The following is a 21,309-nucleotide window of genomic DNA, read 5'->3' on the forward strand; positions in this document are numbered from 1 at the left end:
GCTTATGCCTTGCTGATAGTGGATAACAATTTTCAAATAAAAATGTTTGAAAATTATGAAGTAGTTAGCTTTCAGTATTTGATCAAAAATATGTTTGTTCTACTTGTTTGGCATGTCATAAATTTGTTGTTAAAATAATGTGTACATAGACACTAAGGTGGAGAGCGTGCAGGCTAGTATATTTTGTAGAGCACAACATTCGGTATTTCAATGGTGCCAAACCGTCGGTCACACTAACAGTCTCGTTCGAAAACTCGACAAGCGAAGTTGCGAGTCGTTCTGGTCGCGCCGTCGCATGTAAATTGCATTTAAACAATTGCAGTGGAATTTCGCGTACAAAACCCTAAGTAATTCGAATGCATCATTAAATTTCAAATTTCAAATTGACAGCGCTTTTAATTCAAGTTGCAAACGAACGACCGGTTAGAGTAGAAATTAAAAGGAAGGCCATAAAGCTAAACACGCCTACAGGAGCGTTCTATTGAAATCTGCGCTTTGTCTGTGCCTCTGTATGTGTGAGTGTGGAGTGTGCCTGTGTATGTGTGTGAGTGCAGTGTGGAGTGTTGAGTGTGTATGATTGTATGCGAGCCCGTGTTGAATGCATATGTGTGAGTTTGTGTTGGCGTGTGTATATGTTTGTTCAGTTGCATATAAAGAAGAAGAAGCAGCAGCACCAGCAGCCGCCGCATCAGCAGCAACAGCAACAACAACAACAACAAGCACATTACTCACTTTGGTGTCATTATTTGTGCTTCCAACAAAATTCTTTTAGGGCGTGTATATGCTTGTGTGTGTTCCTCCGTATGTATGTCTGTGTCTGTGTAAAACATAAAAATATATATAATTAATATTGCAGTTAAAAGTGCTTGCATTGCAAATAAAAAAGAAAGAAAGAGAAAAAATTAACACAGCAACTTTTTCGCCTTTAGTTCAATACGACAACAACAACAACCATAGCAGCAGCAGCAGCAACAACAAGAACAACAACAAACAACAAAAACGTCGCAAAACAACAAAAACAAACAGTTACACTAAAAAGAAACAACAAAAACACTAAAACCAGAGTATAAATTTGCTTCGCTTGATTTACAATATATAGACAATAATAAATTCACTGGCTGTAGGGCGAGCGCAGGCAAGGCAGCAACATCGCTTTGGATATCTTCAGCGGCATCAAAGAGCAACTCTCAAGTTGCCCCGAACGCACCCGTGCATTCTGTCGCACTGTATGGGGCGCGGTGTCCACGTCCCTTAGCACAGCGCTAACTGCGGCGAGCATCGAGGCCGGCGACGCCCGCGACGACGGTGGCGGTGGAGGCGGTGGGGCAGGCGGAGGCGGCGGTGGCGGTGCCGGCGGCTGGTGCAGCACAATAACAACAGCAACAACTGGCGCTGCATCGGCGAGCAGCGGCCGCTTTGCAACCATAATGGGCGCAGTCAAGTCTCGGCCCATCACCAGCGCCGACGTGGACCGGCAGGAGGATCAACGTCAGCAGCTGCCGCCCTTGCACCAGCATCAGCACCAGAACACAAACTCCATGCAGCGCAATGGCCATCACAGTGCGACGCTCCAGAAGCAGGATCTGCGCTACGACATCGGCTCCAGCTCGCAGTACCATCATGTGAGGCAGCCGAGCGTGCGCAGTCGCAGCCAGCAGCCCATGCCCACCACGGATGAGCTGGATCGTCGCTTTGCCAAAGTCTTGGTGAGTAGCTCCATGAAATCCTTATCTCTTTTATCCTAACACCCACAACCCTTGCTCTCGCTCTTCCGTGCTCTTTCAATACATGTGATTGGGAATGAGCTCATCGCGCTTTGTATGCGCATGTGTGCGTGTGTGCGTGTGAGTGAACGAATGTGTATGTTCGTGTGCTGCGATAATCCCAGTCGAACTTGAAATCAACTTAGAACTTGTCGAAACTAAATAAAGTCTAACTTGGTTCAGCTAAAAGCCCAAGTTTTATTTTATTTGAAATATGTTAATTCATGCAAAACAGAGCAGTTAGTAATGTTTTGTTGGATATTCGTATAGAACACAGTTGTTTGAATTGAGAAACATTTATTCGAATTCTTAATTTAATTGAAAATAATGAATAATACTCAAAGACCTATTAAAATTACTGCGACCAATAAAAATAGTCAGCAAAAGGCGCAAGTTGAAGTATAAATATTTTAATATTTATTTTATTTTATACAGAATAGATAGATAGAATATAAATTGGTTTCGTATATTCAAAGAGTTCGATGGAGAAATTATATTTCGATTTTCTTAGATTATTACTCACTTTATTTGTTGGGGCTTTTTATCTTGGAGCCTTGAACATTTAAATCTACCTGTTATGTCGAAAAAAGTATATATATATAAAGATAATATTGTTAGTAAAACTGCTAAAAACTGGAGAATTGAGGCTACAGTTTCTATAAACAGCTTCAAACTGGGTTTACAAGTTTAATTTTATTTTCCTCGCCAATTATCGCACGTGCATGACACAAAAACGGAATTAAAATATAATCTGTATTTCCCAAACTTCGCCGTATACCTGCAGCAATAATTCACAGGCAATTTGCTTCCTGTTTTAAGATCGACAAAAGATCAATTCTCATGCATGCTCAGAAAATGCATGCGACTCTCTGTACGTTTGGCACGCACAGCAGTTCAGCTGTGTATTGTCTCGTGTGTGTTCTCTATATATGCATATGTTGTATGTATGTATGTATGTAAATTTGTGTGAGTGTGTGTGTATACAGCTCTCTCGCTCACTCCGTCGGCGTTCTGTTCTGTTTGTCATGCATCTGAAGTGCTGCTGGCTCGCAGCAAGCCGCGCACCAAAGTCAACTTAATTAAACAATGGGCGCGCGCTTTTATATTGCCAAAAAGGAAAAAATATCAAATAAAATTTGTTGCTATAAAAAAGAGCTTGAGTGCCACAAGAAACGAGTGTGACCCAATCCGAAGCCAAATCCGTAGCCCCAAGCCCCAGGCCTCTAGCCCCCAGACAGAGACGCATGCAAATGGCAATTAAAAGCAAATTGATCGATTGTCGCCGCTCTCTTTCCCGCTGCTGACTCATTCGGCTTAGCTTATCTGCCATTCGCGCCCAAATTGAGAATGAGTATTGGAAAAAAAGAAGCATACATAGAGGGAGAGAGAGTGCGAGAGGGAGAGAAAAGCCATACTAAAAACACGAAATCTTTATTTATATGCGCAGCTCGAGTTCTCACTTATCATCCATCGTTCCCAGTGGATGTAACATGAAACGCCGCTCAACGAGTTCTCTTTTCCCTATGTTTTGTTTTTGTTCTTTCATATCTACCCCTCGCGTATATGGGGGCAGCATTGCTTTGTCAAGTTGCATGCAACATGTAAATATAGGTGATTTATGCGTGTAGGTAAATGATTAAAGCTCGTTAAGGCATCGCCTTACGGGTGGGAAAACTGGTGTTTCCTAACTGATTCGCATGAATCTCAACATATTTAGAAAGTTGATAATTCTTCGAGGCGAGTCTATTGGAAATTCAAATGAGTAGTTCAGCTGATTAAATATAGTATCGTATTATTTACAACAGACATAAATACGGCTTTAAGCCAATATACTTATAATTATAAATATCAACATTATTATTATTAATCTCAGTTTACAGAGCTTAGTAGGCATAAATAATTATTTAGAGTAAGAAAATCACTCAATGTGTGGTAGATGAGATCTTTAAAATATGCAGTCCACAAATATTTTTTTATTTATTTATTTATTTATTTTTGTATTAGTATTTTTGGAGTACTCATTATTGATATGATGATATGATATATCTATAAAAAGAAATCACACATATGTACATTGCAAATTACCATGATTTTGCATAGCGTTGTAAAAGATAAAAAATGAATGCCAACATTGCAAAATAATATAAGAAATAATAGTATATATATTATAATATTGTTTATAATTTAATAATAATAATTTTGCTATAAACAAAAATTAAATTGTCAAAAGTTTCTTTCACACAAATTAAATATTGTAATATACTATATAATAATTAACTAATAACATACAATATGATAATAGGAACAAAATTTTAAAATAAATATTAATATAATTCAATACGTATGATATAATAATATTATATATAATATATTATTTATCGCTTAAAATAAAATAAAATGTAGTAGCATAACCTCTAACTTTTACGTAAATAAATCAACTGTTGCTCGAATTTTCTTTCGCATATTTTCGAATTTGTTGCAATTAGCCACGTTTAAATGATTTCCATTGATCTTTTACTTCAGCTGCTCAGTTGTTGCTGGCTTGCCTCAAGGGTATACAAACGTTCGATTTAAATTGCCATAGATAGCACTTGTTGATCATTCTGGTTATTTTGTTTACCCCTTTTTGGCACTGGTAGTGTTTAACTGTTTTGTTTATATTGAGTTGTTGTATTTGCATTGTTTTCTTCTTTTTATTTTCATATAATTCTCCTCCATAAATTTGTTTTGTCATTTCGGTAGCGTTCATCTGGCTTGGCCTCGTCTCGCCATTCGCAAAGGCTTAGGCTAATTTGTGTTTACTTTTGCCTCTCTCATTGTCTCTTTTTCCGTATCTGTCTCTGTTTCTGTCTCAGTCTCTGTCTCTGCTTCTGCTTCTGTCTACTGCCCTTGCCACTGTCCGTGCCAAACACGCGCCCACAATTGAAGGCAATTGTTTGCCCGATTCGTGGCTATAAATAGTCTGAGTTTTGCCAACATTGCCGCTAATAATTTGCGTTTTGTGTCTAATCGGTTGCAGTAGTTGCTGCAGATGTTTCCGGTTAGCCGCGCGGGTTGATTGAACTCTCTGTATTTGCATGAGACGCATCCATCAAATTGACTTCAGTCTCCCAAGCTGAGCAAACAAATGTCTCTCCGCGACAGATGCGCGAATCTCCACAGAGCAGAGCAAACGCAACTTAATATGGCATCAACTTCATTCAACTTCATTTGATTTGTGCGCAAAAGATTATTTTCAGTTGGCCAACTTCATTATTCTTTTACTGCATTGATGATAAGTTATATTTGCTTTAAAGTTTTTCTATTTTGATAAGAAACTATGGCTCTAATTCTCTCTATTCTTTTATACTCTAACGCATCGAGTGGGAAATCGAGGCATCAATATTGCGTTATAATGTACGTAACGCACAGAAGCTGATGTGGATAGTGTCCATCAAGCAGATATATTCTTCGTCATGTCCCAGTTGTCTGTCTTTTCGTATAATCGCGTAGATCTTTACAAGACAATTGACTTTGTTTGGTTTTTTAAAACTCGAGTTTCAGATAATCGATAATTATTGCCCTCTAAATGTTATCGAATTCAGTTATAAAATTGGCTTATCGTATATTTTCCGTGTTAAAATTTCAATTTCATACAATATCGATTGATATTCTTTTGATTTTCAAATACAAGTTTTACATTTTACTTGATTAATTTTAGTTTGGAGCTTGAATTTATCTAGATTGCCTCGTGTTTTATAGGTTATTCAGATTTTATGTTAAAAATTTTATTCTAATTCGTTAAGTTACGCTTTAAAGACACAAATCGGTCGGACTTCAGGGTATCTCTTGGTCTACAATCCCCAGCGACTGGTTTTTTGACGTGATTCATTTTATTGGCTCTATGTTATGTCTATGTCAATAAAGATGTTTCTAAGAATTTTTCCAAGTAATATTACATTTCTTTTGAAAAATGACAATAAATCTATTAATCATTTTATGGGTCTAATATACTACTCGATTAAGCTGTTTTATTTGTGGCCAAAAAACAATTTCTTACAGCCCTTTGTTTCATAGGTAATCATAAATAATAATAAACTCATTTCCAACTGCAAAATTAACTGCTAAATTTAAGTTGAAAAAAAAAACTTTGTAATAAATATTTTGGTGCAATAAAATGCATGCAAAGTTATAAGGCAAGATATAGATATATGTATATTCTCACGTCATAACGTCCTTCTATATAAGATATCCATCCTTTGGCTTTATGTTGACTTAATGATAATTAATAGTTGGTTAATTTGTGTAATAGCATTTTAATATCCATAAAACTTAATAGGCTTAATGCAGTGGCTCCGACTGTCTGTGGTGGTGGTGGTGATGGTGGTGCTGTTGCCTTTATGTCGGCTGCTGTGGGTGTTGTCAGACTAACCACATAAAATCCTCATTAATTTACAAGCTTTCACGCGAGACACAAATGACTTTCACTCATTTAATCACGCCCGCCATTATCGTCTGCATAATCATCATTGTGATCATCATGAAAACGGCATCAGTAGCCGCAGTAGACGCAATCAACTCTGTTTAGAATAGATAATAGCCATTACGTATCGAAGCTCAGTTCAGTTCAGTTCAGTTCGGGCTTCCCTAATGCCCTAATGGCATTTTCAGTGGCTGACAAAAAGCACAGATGTTTCTTTTCTTTTTTTTTTTTTTTTTTTGTTGCTGAATTAATACTCATTGTTTATAGGCATTCATTCAGCACTATGATGACTTTGTCAGAGTTTGCCCGTTTGCTGGCCTTTATCTAACGACTGCAGAAACAGAGGAACACATGCTGTGTACTTATCTATTTTGTATATATCTATATTTGTATATATAGTTCGCATTGGCTTATCGCTTCGCCTCGACTTCCTTGGCGGTCCCCTTTGGGGGCATTCGCTTCTTGTGGTGTCTAGGCAAAAAAAAAAGCGAGGCTAGCTGCATCTGGTATTGTGCGCGCAGAAAAAGCGTAAGCGAGCATAGACTCGATGTGAACTGATGTAAGACCAATCCCAAACAGGCCAAGTAGAGCACATAAATTACAATGCAGTTTGTTCTGCATCTGCAGCTAAGCGCGCATAATTATAATTGAGTGTGCGAACTTAAGATTGCAAACTATGCTTTGCTCTTTTATGGCTTATGCGTATCGGGTAAACAGCAGGGATTTTTATTCGATCTAATAATAATGGACTCTATATTGGGAAAATATGCAAGTTTTTCGCTCTGAGTTGCCTTGGACTTTGTATGCAGATCGTGTTTCCTTAGTTATTTTTAGGACAGCCAAAGTTGGTAAAGACCATATCATCAATTCCTTTCCGAAGATGGCAACGTCTCATATATTTTATGTCTTTGACGCAACTGCGTGTTCCTGGTCTTATTTCCTTTTTGGTTTGGCTCTTCTCTGCCCACCCACACACTTTCTTTGTCTTGCATTGTCAACAGTATCTGTCTTTCTCGACTTCGATTCTTTTCTCCTGTAATCGCTCTCTCTCTCTCTCTCTCTCTCTCTCTCTCACTCTTACATAACTTTTATTACTCCACTCTTTATTATTACTCCTTTTTCACATATATATTTAGTTGATGAAAATCGTACAGCAATATACATAGCTTGGCTATGCCTATCTCTTTTTTGGTTATATATCTCTATATCTATATCTCTCTTGCCTTCTCTCTCCCAATCTTCAGCTGCTCTCTCTCCTTCTTCTTCTTTGTAACTCCCACAATCTCGCTCATGTTTTCTCTCACGCCATCCCTCCCCATGTCTGTCACTCGTTTTATTTCTCTTTCACTCTCTCTCTTTTTCCTTTTCCCTATCAATCGATCTCACTTGCGTTCAATCTCTCTCTATCCCTGCCCACATCTGTCACTCCTACACTCGATTTTTTGTCACTCCCCTTTTATCTCTCAATTCTGTGTTAATGAGAGGCTGTAACTCCGCGATTTTTTAATACTTTTGGCTTTGAAATAGTTTTGATTTATAACAAATTATATATTATTGCATTCACGTCTTAGTGTTTGTGTCTTGTTTCGTTGAGTTTTTTATTACCTGATGCTGACTAAGTGAATTTTCGCATGATCTTGTTTTTTTCACAGTCAATTATACGAATTTTACACGAGACTTCCCAGTTTTTAGTTGTGTGTTAATCAAGTTAAACAATTACTTCATTGTCATGCAGTTTTTTCATTCTGCTTTCTTTTGTTTATAGTTTTTTTTTATCATTATTTATATATTGTATATTATGAAACGTGATGTATGTAATATTTGATTTGATAAACATTTCGCAGCCGTGCAATGAGTAAATGAAAATTGCAACTGAAAATTATTGCAATGTCTTATTGATTGATATTGTTATTATTATTATTGTAATTATTGCGTGCTTTGGGGAGTGTGTGCCTTTGTTATTTACTGCGAGGGCTGCTCGTTGCTCTGTTGCTCCGTTGCCCTTGCCAATGGCCCCAGTCACCTTTTTTTTTGCTTCCGCTCCCCACTTGCTCCTCTGCTCCACACATTCTGTTCCGCTCGGCCTCTTGGCGCTGAGTGATTTGCCTCGACGCGTTTTTTAAATAACCAACAATATAGCTATACGACTGTGTATACTTCGGAATAATAAATGACAAAGCCTCTCTCTCTCTCTCTCTCTCTCTCTCTCACTTCGACTCGCATGGGCCGCTTAATATTTATGCCAGAGCAGGCAAAAATAAGTAGCGGCATTTTTTTTCTATATAAATTAGTCGTCAACACAAAATAATCCAACTGCCCAGCCGTCGTACCGGATACGCATTTTAAAATTGTGTTCAATGAATGTTTGCGCTTGTGTGTGTGTGTGTTTGCATGTGTGTGGGTGTGCATAATGGGCGACTCTGGTACCCCCTTTTGAGCAGGTCGATCTACGCTCTTGGCGTATGACTAAGCATCAGAGTCCGGCGCACTATTTGAGTATTTCCCTTTTTGATTGAACCGCAGATTAACATATACATATATAGGTCGAATAACAATGAAAATGTAGACTCAATAATGCTCTAGTTTTTTTTAAACTATAAAATTAATTTTCAGCTTTTAATTTGCTTTCTTTTCTACTATGTAGTAGACCGCACGGCGGGGCATGATTCATTAAAAAATGGCATACGCAAATCGTGTTGGCGAACAGATTTAATACTGAGTAATCTCAAGAGTTCATAAATTCTTTGCTGAGAGATGTGTAGAGGCAAGGGATTTCTGCTTTAAAAAACAAAAATAAGTTTATAAACAGCTTGTCAAATTCGCTTTCGATTCCATTGAAATTTTATTTCACTTGCCTGAATTTCACTGGAATTAAATTGAGTTTTCCAATTAGATATATGTATGTATATAATATGTATTAGCAGATATGTATATAATATATATGTATTTATTTCTGTACCTTAAACCCAATGGGAAATCATGGTATAGTAGTTTGTAAAAAAGTATGTAACAGGCAGAAGGAATCATCACAGATCCCATAAAGTATATGTATTTTTTATCAGGGCGATGAGCTATGTAGATATAACCCTATCCTTCCGTCCGTCCGTTATAATGCGCCTATCTGCAGAAGATGTAAGATTGTTCAGTTACGAGTTTATCATTTTTTTTTTAGAAACCTCATTTAAATACTATTAGATCTGGAGACTTCATATTCTTGCTGAATATATAATATAATCGATACGAAGATTTTGTAATGTACAGATGTTAGATACCACGCCCCCTTCGCCTTGTGCCTGGGAATATACACACTTTTAAACATTGTGATTACGTTATGAAAGTTTCATTACGATTGTCCACCTACAAAAGAAATATATATGTTTAGGTATCTCCTAGTCGATCAGTCTGGAGCACTCTTACTTGTTTATTCTGACCAACATCCTGACCAAACTGACGCCTTTTTCATCTTGACACTAACACGCACACACACACTTACACACACCATCCACACCCTTTCCTGCGCCGTCTGTTGGCACTCCAATTAGAAGATTGACACGGCTGCACCCAATTGAAGTCACGTAAACGTATTTGCTGACTTCATTATGGCCGGGACATTCTCAGTAAAATGTAAAAAACACAATATATGTATATTTATTTACCCGTACAATTTAAGTACAATGGCATCACAGTCGACTGCCAGTGGCTGGGCTGATTGATGTTTTTGGTTGAGTGAATCGGAGTCATAAAAAAGTCATTGGAAGCCACAGATACATCGTGGCATCGATGCAAATGCCCTACTCTATAGCGAATTCTATTTAATTGTCAGTGCTGTTTAACAGGTGCAGCCTGGTGCCTGGTGTCAGGTGTAAATTTAATATCGTCTAGCCATGAAATGTTCCTAGGTTTGCCTTTGATCAACAAAGCAACAGACGTTGCAGCTGTGAAATCTAGTAAATATCGATAACAGCGCCATTTCAGCTAATTTATAATTTATATGTATACGTTTCTACAAGTGCCTGTCTAGAAGGTTCTACAAATTTTATCTAACATCCTCTCAGTTCTTATCAGCAAGATATATACGAATGTGTGCTCCTTTTTTATTATAAACGCTATAGTCCCTTTATCTCAGTCTCAACTTCTTATCGCTGAGGCCTTTCACGGCGACCGCTACCGTATTGCTTATATCTTCTCAGCGAGGAATTTGCGGTTAACTTAATCAGTAAACGTAATTTTTGTTTAAATAGCTGGTTTGCATGGAATCCGCTTTACTTTTTATCAGTCAAGGATTTGAGGTGTCGTTGCTACTGAAAAGTAAGATCGTTTACTTTAGAGCAAGATCACTTATAAGAGTTCAAAGTAAACGAGATATGAGAGTTTTTAAATATTGAATGGGTGATTAAAAAAAATTACTTTGTGTAGTACTTAACGCCGGAGTGTTATTTTAATATATGATTTCTAGATGGGAGTTACGTCGTAAGATGTAAGGTTATTGGCATACCTGCCGGATGAGTCATTGACTAAAAAGAATTCAGTAAAACAGGCTTCTATTTAAGTGTATATAAGTTTTAAAACAGTTTCGTCATTGTTGTATGGGCTTAATATAGATATATAAAGTTCTTCAAGTCAGTTTTGTATGCTGCTACAATTTGTATTTCCTATTATAAATGCAATTTGTACGATTTTTACATTTTTCTGATAATATTAACTCCTTTTTCTTGGTAGTTCCAAAGTAAGATGAAATAGAATTTATGTATTTCCTATTGATTGGCATGTCTATATTGACTCACATTTCCCTAATGATCAATAATATCTATAGTTTATAGGGTATGCCCTGGACGAGCCTATGGACAGAGCCGATTGAACTCAGCTCGTCATTTATATAGACATTAGTCTATTAGACTATCACGTCCCTTTTCTGCCTGTTGTATTTATTTCCATAAAACCATTATACCCCAAAATTCGTTTTTCAATGTGTGTAGGGTATAAATACGACTAATTTTGAAACAGCTGCTAACTATGTTTTCAAGTATTTCCAACTAGAACAATCTTTAAAATTCATTAAAATTAACTCAAATCGTGGTATAAGTACAACTCATTAAACAACTTTTACAGGGTCTACAGACTATACAAACGTAGTTTTCAACATTGGCTTCGATCAATCTTGGTTGAGTATGATGTTTGACGGCTTCAGTTGGACTATCTGCGGAAATCAAATTGGGATTTGATGGTCGGGAAAGACCTTTGTCAGTCCATTAGCGCAATTCGCATGCATTGTTGTCTCTTGCAACTCGACTTTAAATGCATATTTATATTTCTGCACACTTTTATGGCCATTAGCTAATGGCTTTTCATTTAAATGGCAATTATTCATAAATATATATTTTGTTTTGTCTCTTATCGCACAGGCTTCGATGGATCTGCCACCGGACAAAGCAAAGCTGTTGCGTAACTACGATGACGAGAAGAAGTGGGACATGATATGCGATCAAGTAAGTAGAGTTCATAATTTCAAAACTTAAGTGCCGTGCCATGACTAAACAGCCTAAACCGCCGGCCACGCCTTCCCAGCCTTCCCAGGCCCCTGCCGCTGCCGCTGCCAGACCGCATGGCTGCGTGTTTATCATCATCGTTCGGTCCGCAACTTCCTGTTTATGCCAAACGCAAATTTTTGCAGATTATATGTGTGGTGCGACAGTAGTAGTGTGGTAGTGGTAGAGCCAGCCCCCGCCACTCCCTGCCCCGCTTTGTCTACGTATCAACGGGGCGGAAGGCCAACGCCTAAAACAGTTTCTAGTCTTGAACTGTGACCTCTCGGAACCCACTCGACAGTGTCGCGCGGCTCTAATTAACTATGCCAAATGTCATTCGCTTTAATTGTAGCTCACATGAGAGCTAGGTAAACACAGCAACAAATTCAACTAACTCGTAAATTATATAAAGTGAGATAGTTTGTGGTTTTATAGTGTCAATAAGACTCAAGATTGTAACATTTCCTATTAGATTATCCAGTTAGAGATATACTGTTACAGTGAGATGATTTTCTAAGTCGTAATGAAAATTGTATATAGATATATATAGGATAGTCTGAGGTTTTATAGTGTCAACAAGACTCGATATGAATATAGTTATTATTAGAACGATTGAGGAACTGTCGAAATATGTGAAATTATTCTTGATGATTTATTATTCAAGATGAATCATGAAAATTATTCTTTTAGGGCCTCATTGGGCCCTAAACAAGAGAGAAACTTTAGAAATATTTAAATGTAGATAGAGGGTTAGCTTTAGGTTAGATTATTGGGCTCACATTTTTAGTTCACTTACAGCTCACACTTCCTTGAGGAGGCCAAGTCGTGCGTTAACCTTGCCAACTGTCAACCTGTTCCGAAAAACCCATTAACTCATTTTGAGCATCATCATTTATAAAACCCTCTCTAGCTGACATCTGAACTACGTAGCACTTGATGTTCATATCTGAGTATAATTTATCTTGAAATTCGCGCAGCTCCGAACTCGGCGTAACTCCGCCTGAGCCTCATATTAGGCATGTGTTTTGGGTTGATATGGATCTGTTTGTATATATATATTTTCTATATATATTATATGCATATATCATTATTCAGTGCGTGCTCGACGTTTGCTTTTTTGTTGATGTCGCTTGTCGCGTTTGAAGCTTGTAAAAGTGCAAAATGAATCCAATTTCAAAACGATTTGGGCGCTTGCTGAATTCAAATGGCGTTGAACAACGCTCGTCGGGCTCTGGGGCATTAAATAAACCATATATAACATTTGAGTATTATATTAAGCCACACATAGAACGTCAAATGGGCGTCAGTGTGGGGGCTCCAATAAAAACACAAACACACACACATGTCAACAAGGCTACATGTGTTATAGACCCATGTCTACACACAAGTCCACATTGCGTGCTCTGTTTGGGGAGTTATGATGAAACTATTAACGTGTGCGACAGAGCGTGCCATGGCTCGGTTTTGGTTCTCTAGCGGCTCTGGTCGGAGCACTAAACTGGGTCACTGAATTTTCAAGAGCTGCGCCTACAAAATATTCGCCAATGGCGTTGGAGTAAGCGCGATACAATCAAACACTCTTGATGATCAGGAGTGTAGAATAGAAAGTTACTCCTTGCTGATCTGTAAAGCATTTACTATCATAAATTGCATGGAAGATAAGTGCCTCTCAATATTCGACAAGCTCCCTAAACTTCTATCTTAGAAATATACAGTTTTGTAGGCATTAGATAATATTAATGACATTCTGTTGATCTGCAGATTTTTTAGGCATATATTTCATTTGATTGAAATGCCTAACAATATTTAAAAGTTTGCTTCTTTGAAGTAATATCATATTTTAATGACCTGAGATATACATATATCAAATTATATTTTCATACATCATATTTTATTATTTTAACTTTATTTTTAAAAGAGAGCAGTAAGCTAAGCTGGAACCACTCAATGCCTATATTCTATATACTTATAATCACGGCTTTCTACATCAATGAACTGGGCTTTCTTAAATAGGTATTCCACTCGAAATGATTTACTTTAAGACATTGTCATATCTTCCACCAAGTCGATTCTTGCCCGTTTCCTGCATAATACAGGGTATGCCTAAATCTGCAGTTTTCGTCGCCGCAGTCTTGCCTTTTTCTGCTTCTTCTAAACCGCCTGCATGCCAACAGACCTGTTTTCCATAATTCAGCCAACTTCTTGAATGAAAACGCAGCCTAAACCCACAAACAATGGACGTTGGAGTCGCGAGGACTTCAGCTGCTGCTACGGCCAATCCCACAACCCATGGCAATCCGATCCATGACAGCGCAGCACCACCAACACCAACAGCAACACCACCACCACCACCACCACTAGTATCTCTATGCTCTCAGCGGCTCGCAGTGACAAAATGCAAATTATTATGACTGCGATAAATTGCAGTTTTTAATCGCTGGAGCCGCTCGGACGCCCCATACCTGGTTAAATATACATATACATATATAGAAGCAGCTATATATATGCATATATATAGTAGTATATCTGTATATATATTTGGCTTTTTTCTATTTATGCCGTCGCAGTCGCAGTCGCAGTTTGACTAGGAAAAGAATGAAACTGGTTTTCTTTTTTACTCCGTGAAGTTGCACAGGCAAAGCACCAAAACCCACACATAGTTTTAGTTGTAGTCATGCGTTGCTTTTGTTGTTGTCGTTGTTGTTGTTATGGTATGTTGTTGGCATAGTAAAAAGCCAAAAACAAGTATACCACGCTTCATGCTTAAAAAAATGTTTAAAGTTAGGCAAGCTATCGATGCTTATATGATCGCTGTGGTCTTGTGTGTTCCACGGAGCTGAAGACAGCGAGCTCTGGGCAGTCAGAGAGGGACAGGGAGATAGAGAGAGGGCTCTACCGTAAGCGTGGTACACAAATATGCAGTTGGCAGAGGCAACAATAGCAACAACAACAAAGGCAACGCAACACAGCACCCATAGCAAAACAAAAGTAAAAGCCGCTAAGTTAGTGTTAATGCTTGAGAGAGGAGGTATTTTCCATTTGGCCTCTGTCCAGCACTTTTTTGGTTAGTCAACAGTTTTTATAAACTCGTGGATTGCGGCAGTTACCGTGTTTAATTGATTGTCTATAATTGGGAAAGTTTTCGGGTCTGAGCAGAGCATTGCAGGAGGCAGTTGATCTCGATCATTAATCAAAAACTGTGCTAAAACAAGTTTTAAATACAATATAGAAATATATAGAAACAATGTGTGAATATTCCTATGAGTGAAGCGAACGTAATCGATTTACGTAGGTCTCTTCAAAGTTTCTTAGTTTTACATTCTAAACCAGTTAATCTGAATTAATTTCATTCTCCTTTCCTTAAACTTGAATTACATTTTTTAAATGGATTTTGCTAACCTCAACGACTTTATTTCGTTTACAGGAAATGGTGCAGGCGAAGGACCCACCCTCCCATTATTTGAGCAAGCTGCGAACCTACTTGGATCCAAAGGCGTCGCGCAGTCATCGGGTAAGTTGGCAATTGGAGCCAGTTGGCTGACTGGCTGAAGTGTTGAAAGTTGGTGGTGCGTATAGCTCTCGTAACGACTGTGTGTCTCTCTCACTCTCTATCTCTGTCTAATTTGTCCTTAAGAGCGCTGGCTCTTCCTGTGTAGCCGTAGTTACTACTCGTACATGTACTATTGTAGCTCACTGTAGTTCACTGTGTGGTGCCTTTGTCTGACTCCTGTTGTTGCAGAGAAGCGACTGAATTAACAACTTATTCGATCAAAGCCAAAATACCAGATCCTAGAAGACTATCTAAATTTTAATAAAATATTTCTATTACTCCAATATTAATGTGTAAATTTCAATTTCTCTACTCACAACACACACACACACACACATACACACACGCACAACCAACCCATCACGACATTTCCCTCTTCAAATGCACATTACCTGACATTTCCCTGCACCGAACAATTGAATCATCCAATCATTAATCGTTACGCCCTGCGCTCATTATCCTGTTTTCCATGTTCCAACACGAACTCTTCCCTTTTCCCGTCTCTTTCTTTCTCTTTCTCTCTCTCTCTCTCTCTCTTTCTACACTTACAGCTTTACCTCTTCTACTTTCTTTGTCAGAAACGTAAGATGGTCGGGGAATCGACGTCGACACAGGTGCTGCGGGATCTAGAGATCTCGCTGCGCACCAACCATATCGAATGGGTCAAAGAGTTCCTGGACGATACCAACCAGGGCCTAGACGCTCTCGTTGATTATCTCAGCTTTCGGCTGCAGATGATGCGACACGAACAGCGTCTGCAGGGCGCTCTGTGTGCGTCCGAGGAACGTTTGAATTTGATCAATGGCCTAGATGCCAGCGAGGTGGTGTTGAACAACAGCTCGATGAGTCCAGGCGGTGGGGGGAACAATGCCAACCTGACAAACGGCTCTCTAATGCTAGACGGCTCCCGACAGCAGTCGGGCACCCACAGCAGTCATTCGCATTCCTACAGCTTTGTGCGACCCACCATTGCCGAGGTGCTGGACAGCCCCAGCCTGAAGCGGCGATCGCGCCACATCGCCAAACTGAACATGGGCGCCGCCACGGACGATATACACGTGTCCATAATGTGCCTGCGAGCGATCATGAACAACAAGTACGGCTTCAATATGGTCATCCAGCATCGCGAGGCGATAAACTGCATTGCGCTGAGTCTAATACACAAGTCGCTGCGCACCAAGGCGCTGGTGCTGGAGCTGCTGGCGGCGATATGTCTGGTCAAGGGCGGGCACGAGATCATTTTGAGTTCCTTCGATAACTTCAAGGATGTGTGCCAAGAGCAGCGGCGCTTCCAGACGCTCATGGAGTACTTCATGAACTTTGAGGCCTTTAACATAGACTTTATGGTTGCCTGCATGCAGTTCATGAACATTGTGGTTCACTCTGTGGAGGACATGAACTACCGCGTCCACTTGCAATACGAGTTTACGGCTCTGGGCTTGGATAAGTATTTGGAGCGCATACGGCTAACCGAGTCTGAAGAGCTGAAGGTGCAAATATCCGCCTACTTGGACAATGTCTTTGATGTGGCTGCATTGATGGAGGACTCGGAAACTAAGACGTCGGCACTGGAGCGGGTGCAGGAGCTCGAGGATCAGCTGGAGCGCGAGATAGATCGCAACTCCGAGTTCTTATACAAATTCGCCGAGCTGGAGACGGAGAACCAAACCCTGAAAGCGGAGCGTGACCAGTTGGCCATGCTGCGACAGCAGTCGGAGGAGCAGCTCAATGCGCTACAGCGCATGCTGCAGCAGAACGAGCAGGAGCTCAAGAAACGTGATACACTGCTACACAATAAGAATCTGGAGCTGCAAACACTTTCCCGTTCACTGCCTCGATCCGCTTCCAGCGGCGATGGCACCTTGGTGAACGGCAGTCTGCTGGCGTGTTCAGCGAATGGTGCAGTGTCACCACCACCTCCACCACCGCCGCCCATGCCAGCAGCAGCCGCACCACCGCCGCCGCCTCCTCCAGCGCCACCAGCTCCGCCACCGCCGCCCATGATGCAGGGTCTGACTCCACTGGGCAGTCCGAACGGTAGCGTCACCTCAACAGTTCCCTCCCCGCCTCATGCGCCGCCTATGCTAAGCTCGTTCCAGCCTCCGCCACCTCCAGCTGCTGGATTCATGCCAGCTCCAGATGGTGCCATGACCATCAAACGCAAGGTGCCCACCAAATACAAGCTGCCAACGCTTAACTGGATAGCGCTCAAGCCGAATCAGGTGGGTTTTATTGATTTTTTATAAATATTATCTTTAATAATTCAAATTTTTAAAAATCTCTGCCTCAGGTTCGCGGCACCATATTCAACGAGCTGGACGACGAGAAGATCTTCAAGCAAATCGACTTTAACGAATTCGAAGAACGTTTCAAAATCGGCATCGGTGGCCCTCTACACAATGGCAGCAATGGCAGCGAGGTAGATGGCTCTCTCTCTTCCTATCCCAGTAAACGTTTCAAGAAGCCCGATAATATCTCGCTGCTGGAACACACGAGGTTAAGAAACATAGGTAAGCAGCTTGTAAATATGCAACGTTTTTGTTTTTACAATAGATTTCTTTCGTTTATCTTTCAGCAATCTCTCGTCGTAAATTGGGCATGCCCATTGATGATGTTGTTGCGGCCATACATAGTTTAGATTTAAAGAAGTTGTCACTGGAGAACGTGGAGCTGCTGCAAAAGATGGTGCCCACCGATGCGGAGGTTAAGGCCTACAAGGAGTTCATAATTGAACGCAAGGACCAGCAGCTGCTCACCGAGGAAGACAAGTTTATGTTGCAATTGTCACGCGTTGAACGCATCTCCTCCAAGCTGGCCATTATGAATTACATGGGCAACTTTGTCGACAGTGTGCATCTCATCAGTCCGGTAAGGTCTCGCACGACTCCATCAAATATACTTTTCTTAACCTCTTTTTATCTCCCACAGCAAGTCCTATCGATCGCCAGCGCCTCGAACTCCCTGAAGCAGTCTCGCAAGTTCAAAGCTGTGCTGGAAATAGTGTTGGCGTTTGGCAACTATCTCAATAGCAACAAGCGCGGACCGGCATACGGCTTTAAGCTGCAATCTCTGGACACATTGATTGACACAAAGTCAACTGATAAGCGGTCTTCCTTGTTGCACTACATTGTGGCCACGATAAGGGCCAAATTTCCGGAGCTTTTGAACTTTGAGTGCGAGCTATATGGCACTGAAAAGGCGGCCTCAGTGGCATTGGAGAACGTTGTGGCCGATGTGCAGGAGCTGGATAAGGGCATGGAGCAGGTGCGCAAGGAAGTCGAGTTGCGTGTGAAAGGCACACAGACACACATACTGCGGGACTTCTTGAACAATTCCGAGGACAAGCTGAAGAAGATTAAGAGCGATCTGCGAGTGGCGCAGGATGCGTTCAAAGAGTGTGTGGAATACTTTGGAGACTCGTCACGAAATGCGGACGCAGCTGCATTCTTCGCGTTGATTGTGCGCTTCACACGTGCCTTCAAAGTAAGCGAGAGTATTTTAGAACATATATATAAGGTCTATATACTTAACATCTATTCAATGTGTTTTTAGCAACTCGATCAGGAGAACGAACAGCGTCGTCGACTGGAGCAGGCTGCTGCTTTGGCAGCAACGAAGAAGGAGAGCGACCAGGTTATGCTGCGCAACAAGTTCAATCAGAAGAAGCAACAGGTGAGTGGACGGCTGAATGGAAGCTTATCAGCCAACAAGACGGCCACATCTTTCAAGTTGGTGACATTGATTTGATTGTTATGGAAATGTAACCTGTTATGCTTTTGATTTATGCAGCAAATACATTGCCTGCTTGACTTTGCCAAGCAGCATAGCACTGTGGACATGTCTCCCTAACTGCATAAAATACTATTTATAGTATAGCACCCAAGGCAACATCCTCAGCCTTAGCACGTATTGGTTATTTGGCTAACATACTCTAGTAATTCACCATTTGGGGCGGGGCGGCTGTGGGGCGTGGGTTTGAATTGGGCCAACAACCTAGACATAAACCCAAGCAACCAACCACCTATAGCATCACCACACCACAACCACAACCACCACCACCACAACCATCCACTAGCTTCTAGTCGAGTACTTTGGGGGCGCATTTGACGGACGTTGTTTGTGTTTATATCCTAGTGTAAGTCGCTTGGCTGGTGTGTATATTGTCCCCTAACATTTGGCTCACACTAATCCCTAGCGTCTAAATCCTGCCTTGTTGCTCTCTGCTAATCCAATTGCCAAAAGAAATCTCACTAATTCGGATCAATACCAAATAAATTTGTGTGTATATTATGTGTAAAATTGTGGTAAACATACTCTTCGTGTAGTATTTTAAGAGATATAGTGCGCTTAACAATTTAATCAAATGCTTTTGCATATTACTAATACTCACATATTTGTGCTAAATGCTAACTTGGAAACTAATCCACGATAAGTCTATTGGTCACTTCGGTGGGTGCTGGTTAATTTTTAATCTGACAATTTTTCTCTTTTGTTTTCAATGCATGTTGTGAATCAGTTGCCTACAACTTGCGCACTCTCCTTGCAGGATGCCGTCATCAATGAGCTGAAGAGCAAGACGCACTCGGTGCGCGAGAAAAAGCTGCTGCAACAGGACGAGGTCTACAATGGCGCTCTCGAGGACATATTGCTGGGGCTCAAGAACGAGCCATATCGCAGGGCAGACGCTGTGAGGCGCTCCCAACGCCGACGCATTGATAACCGCTTGTCGCGCACTCTAGAGGAAATGGACTGCTAGGCTAGCTGGCTAGTTGGTTGGCTGTAGAACTGGGCAGAGGCAAAAATCAAAATTGAAAAGCGAATCGAAAAACGAATGTGTAAAAGTCTTAGATAAAGAAACTGAAATATGTGATCGGGCGATTCAATTGTTTTGGACAGACGCACCCAGACACATATACACACACATACAGAAATAGACACATTCCCCGCTTTTAACATTGTGCTATCATTGAAATTTATATTTTTCGTTTATATTTTCGTAATTAACCAAAATTTTACATTTTTCCAGTACTATCGATTCAGTACCTATTCTGTGAATCTCATTTATGCTATTCTGCTATTGAGATATTCTGTCGCCAAAATTTATAAAATTGCATTTTATATTTGGTTGCATTAGGTATAAGTTATAAATTTACAAATTTTTACAGTGTATTTATCGAAAGTTCAATTGTTATATTTAAAGTGTGTAAATATATGTATGCATATATATATTCTATGATTATTAATATTTTGAATAAGTTTTTAAACCAAATTGGAATTTTGATTTGCATCCGAGATGGCAATGAAGTTTTTTACACTTTACTATCATGTATTTAGTTATATATCTATCATTTTTACACATATTGCTTAAGTAATAAATTGTATGCATGCGTATAATACATTTTATTGTAAATTTCCTATTATATACGTGTATTGTTTTTTATATATTTTGTTGTATTATATAATCTACATATATTTAACACATTTTGCACACTGCTTAAACAAAACGAGAAAAAAATCGAATACTGCAATAAACACAAATAAAAGCGCCAAATATTGCAAGCAACATGAACATTTTTTATATGCGAATTACATTTTTTAGAAAGTTTTTTAAAAATATACAAACTAACGGAAACAAAAAAATTAAACAAACACATTTTATAACATTTTATGTAGAATTTTTATATACAAAAATATATATAGCTATGTACATATATACATAATATATGCAATTTATGAGCCAATTTATTCTCACGAGCCACGAAAGTTTTGATGAAGACTGATATGGAGCAGTTTATATTATACAAAAAGAAAAACAAAAGAAAAGTACACGCATCAACATATATACACACACTTAATAATTAAAAACAAAATAAAACAAAAAGCTTTGTAACGATCTTTTTCGAATATAGGCGTCTCGTCTAGTGTCTTTCCTTTTATAAAAACCCAACACTTAACGAATTTAGTTGAACTATAAGCACATTTGTACTACGAGTAAAACAAATATAGGTA

At 39.6% G+C, this 21,309-nt stretch overlaps 1 protein-coding gene across 11 annotated transcripts; it reads left to right on the top strand.

Moving 5' to 3' along the window:
- The first annotated feature begins 57 nt into the window (after window positions 1-57).
- Window positions 58-21,181, top strand: Frl (formin-like protein). 11 transcript variants are annotated; one of them, XR_001925532.3, is made up of 11 exons: window positions 181-347; window positions 857-1,706; window positions 11,628-11,711; window positions 15,175-15,261; window positions 15,852-17,522; window positions 17,591-17,810; window positions 17,876-18,168; window positions 18,229-18,783; window positions 18,853-18,972; window positions 19,090-19,435; window positions 19,847-21,181. XR_001925532.3 is itself a non-coding variant. In XM_089259539.1 (10 exons), exons 2-10 carry the CDS (start codon window positions 1,428-1,430, stop codon window positions 20,054-20,056), a joined length of 3,549 nt encoding a protein of 1,182 aa, XP_089115665.1. In that variant the 5' UTR covers window positions 58-172; window positions 1,125-1,427; the 3' UTR covers window positions 20,057-21,181. The 11 variants fall into 11 exon arrangements, 8 of the variants coding, with proteins under 8 accessions (XP_089115665.1, XP_017956216.1, XP_089115662.1 ...); XR_001925531.3 differs by having other exon boundaries at window positions 19,817-19,956; XR_001925533.2 differs by having other exon boundaries at window positions 182-347; window positions 15,879-17,522; window positions 19,817-19,956.
- Window positions 21,182-21,309: the final 128 nt, after the last annotated feature.

This window comes from Drosophila navojoa, chromosome 4 (assembly GCF_054131105.1).
Source record: "Drosophila navojoa isolate 15081-1374.11 chromosome 4, UAZ_NAV_1.0, whole genome shotgun sequence".
NCBI classification, from domain to species: Eukaryota; Metazoa; Arthropoda; class Insecta; order Diptera; family Drosophilidae; genus Drosophila; species Drosophila navojoa.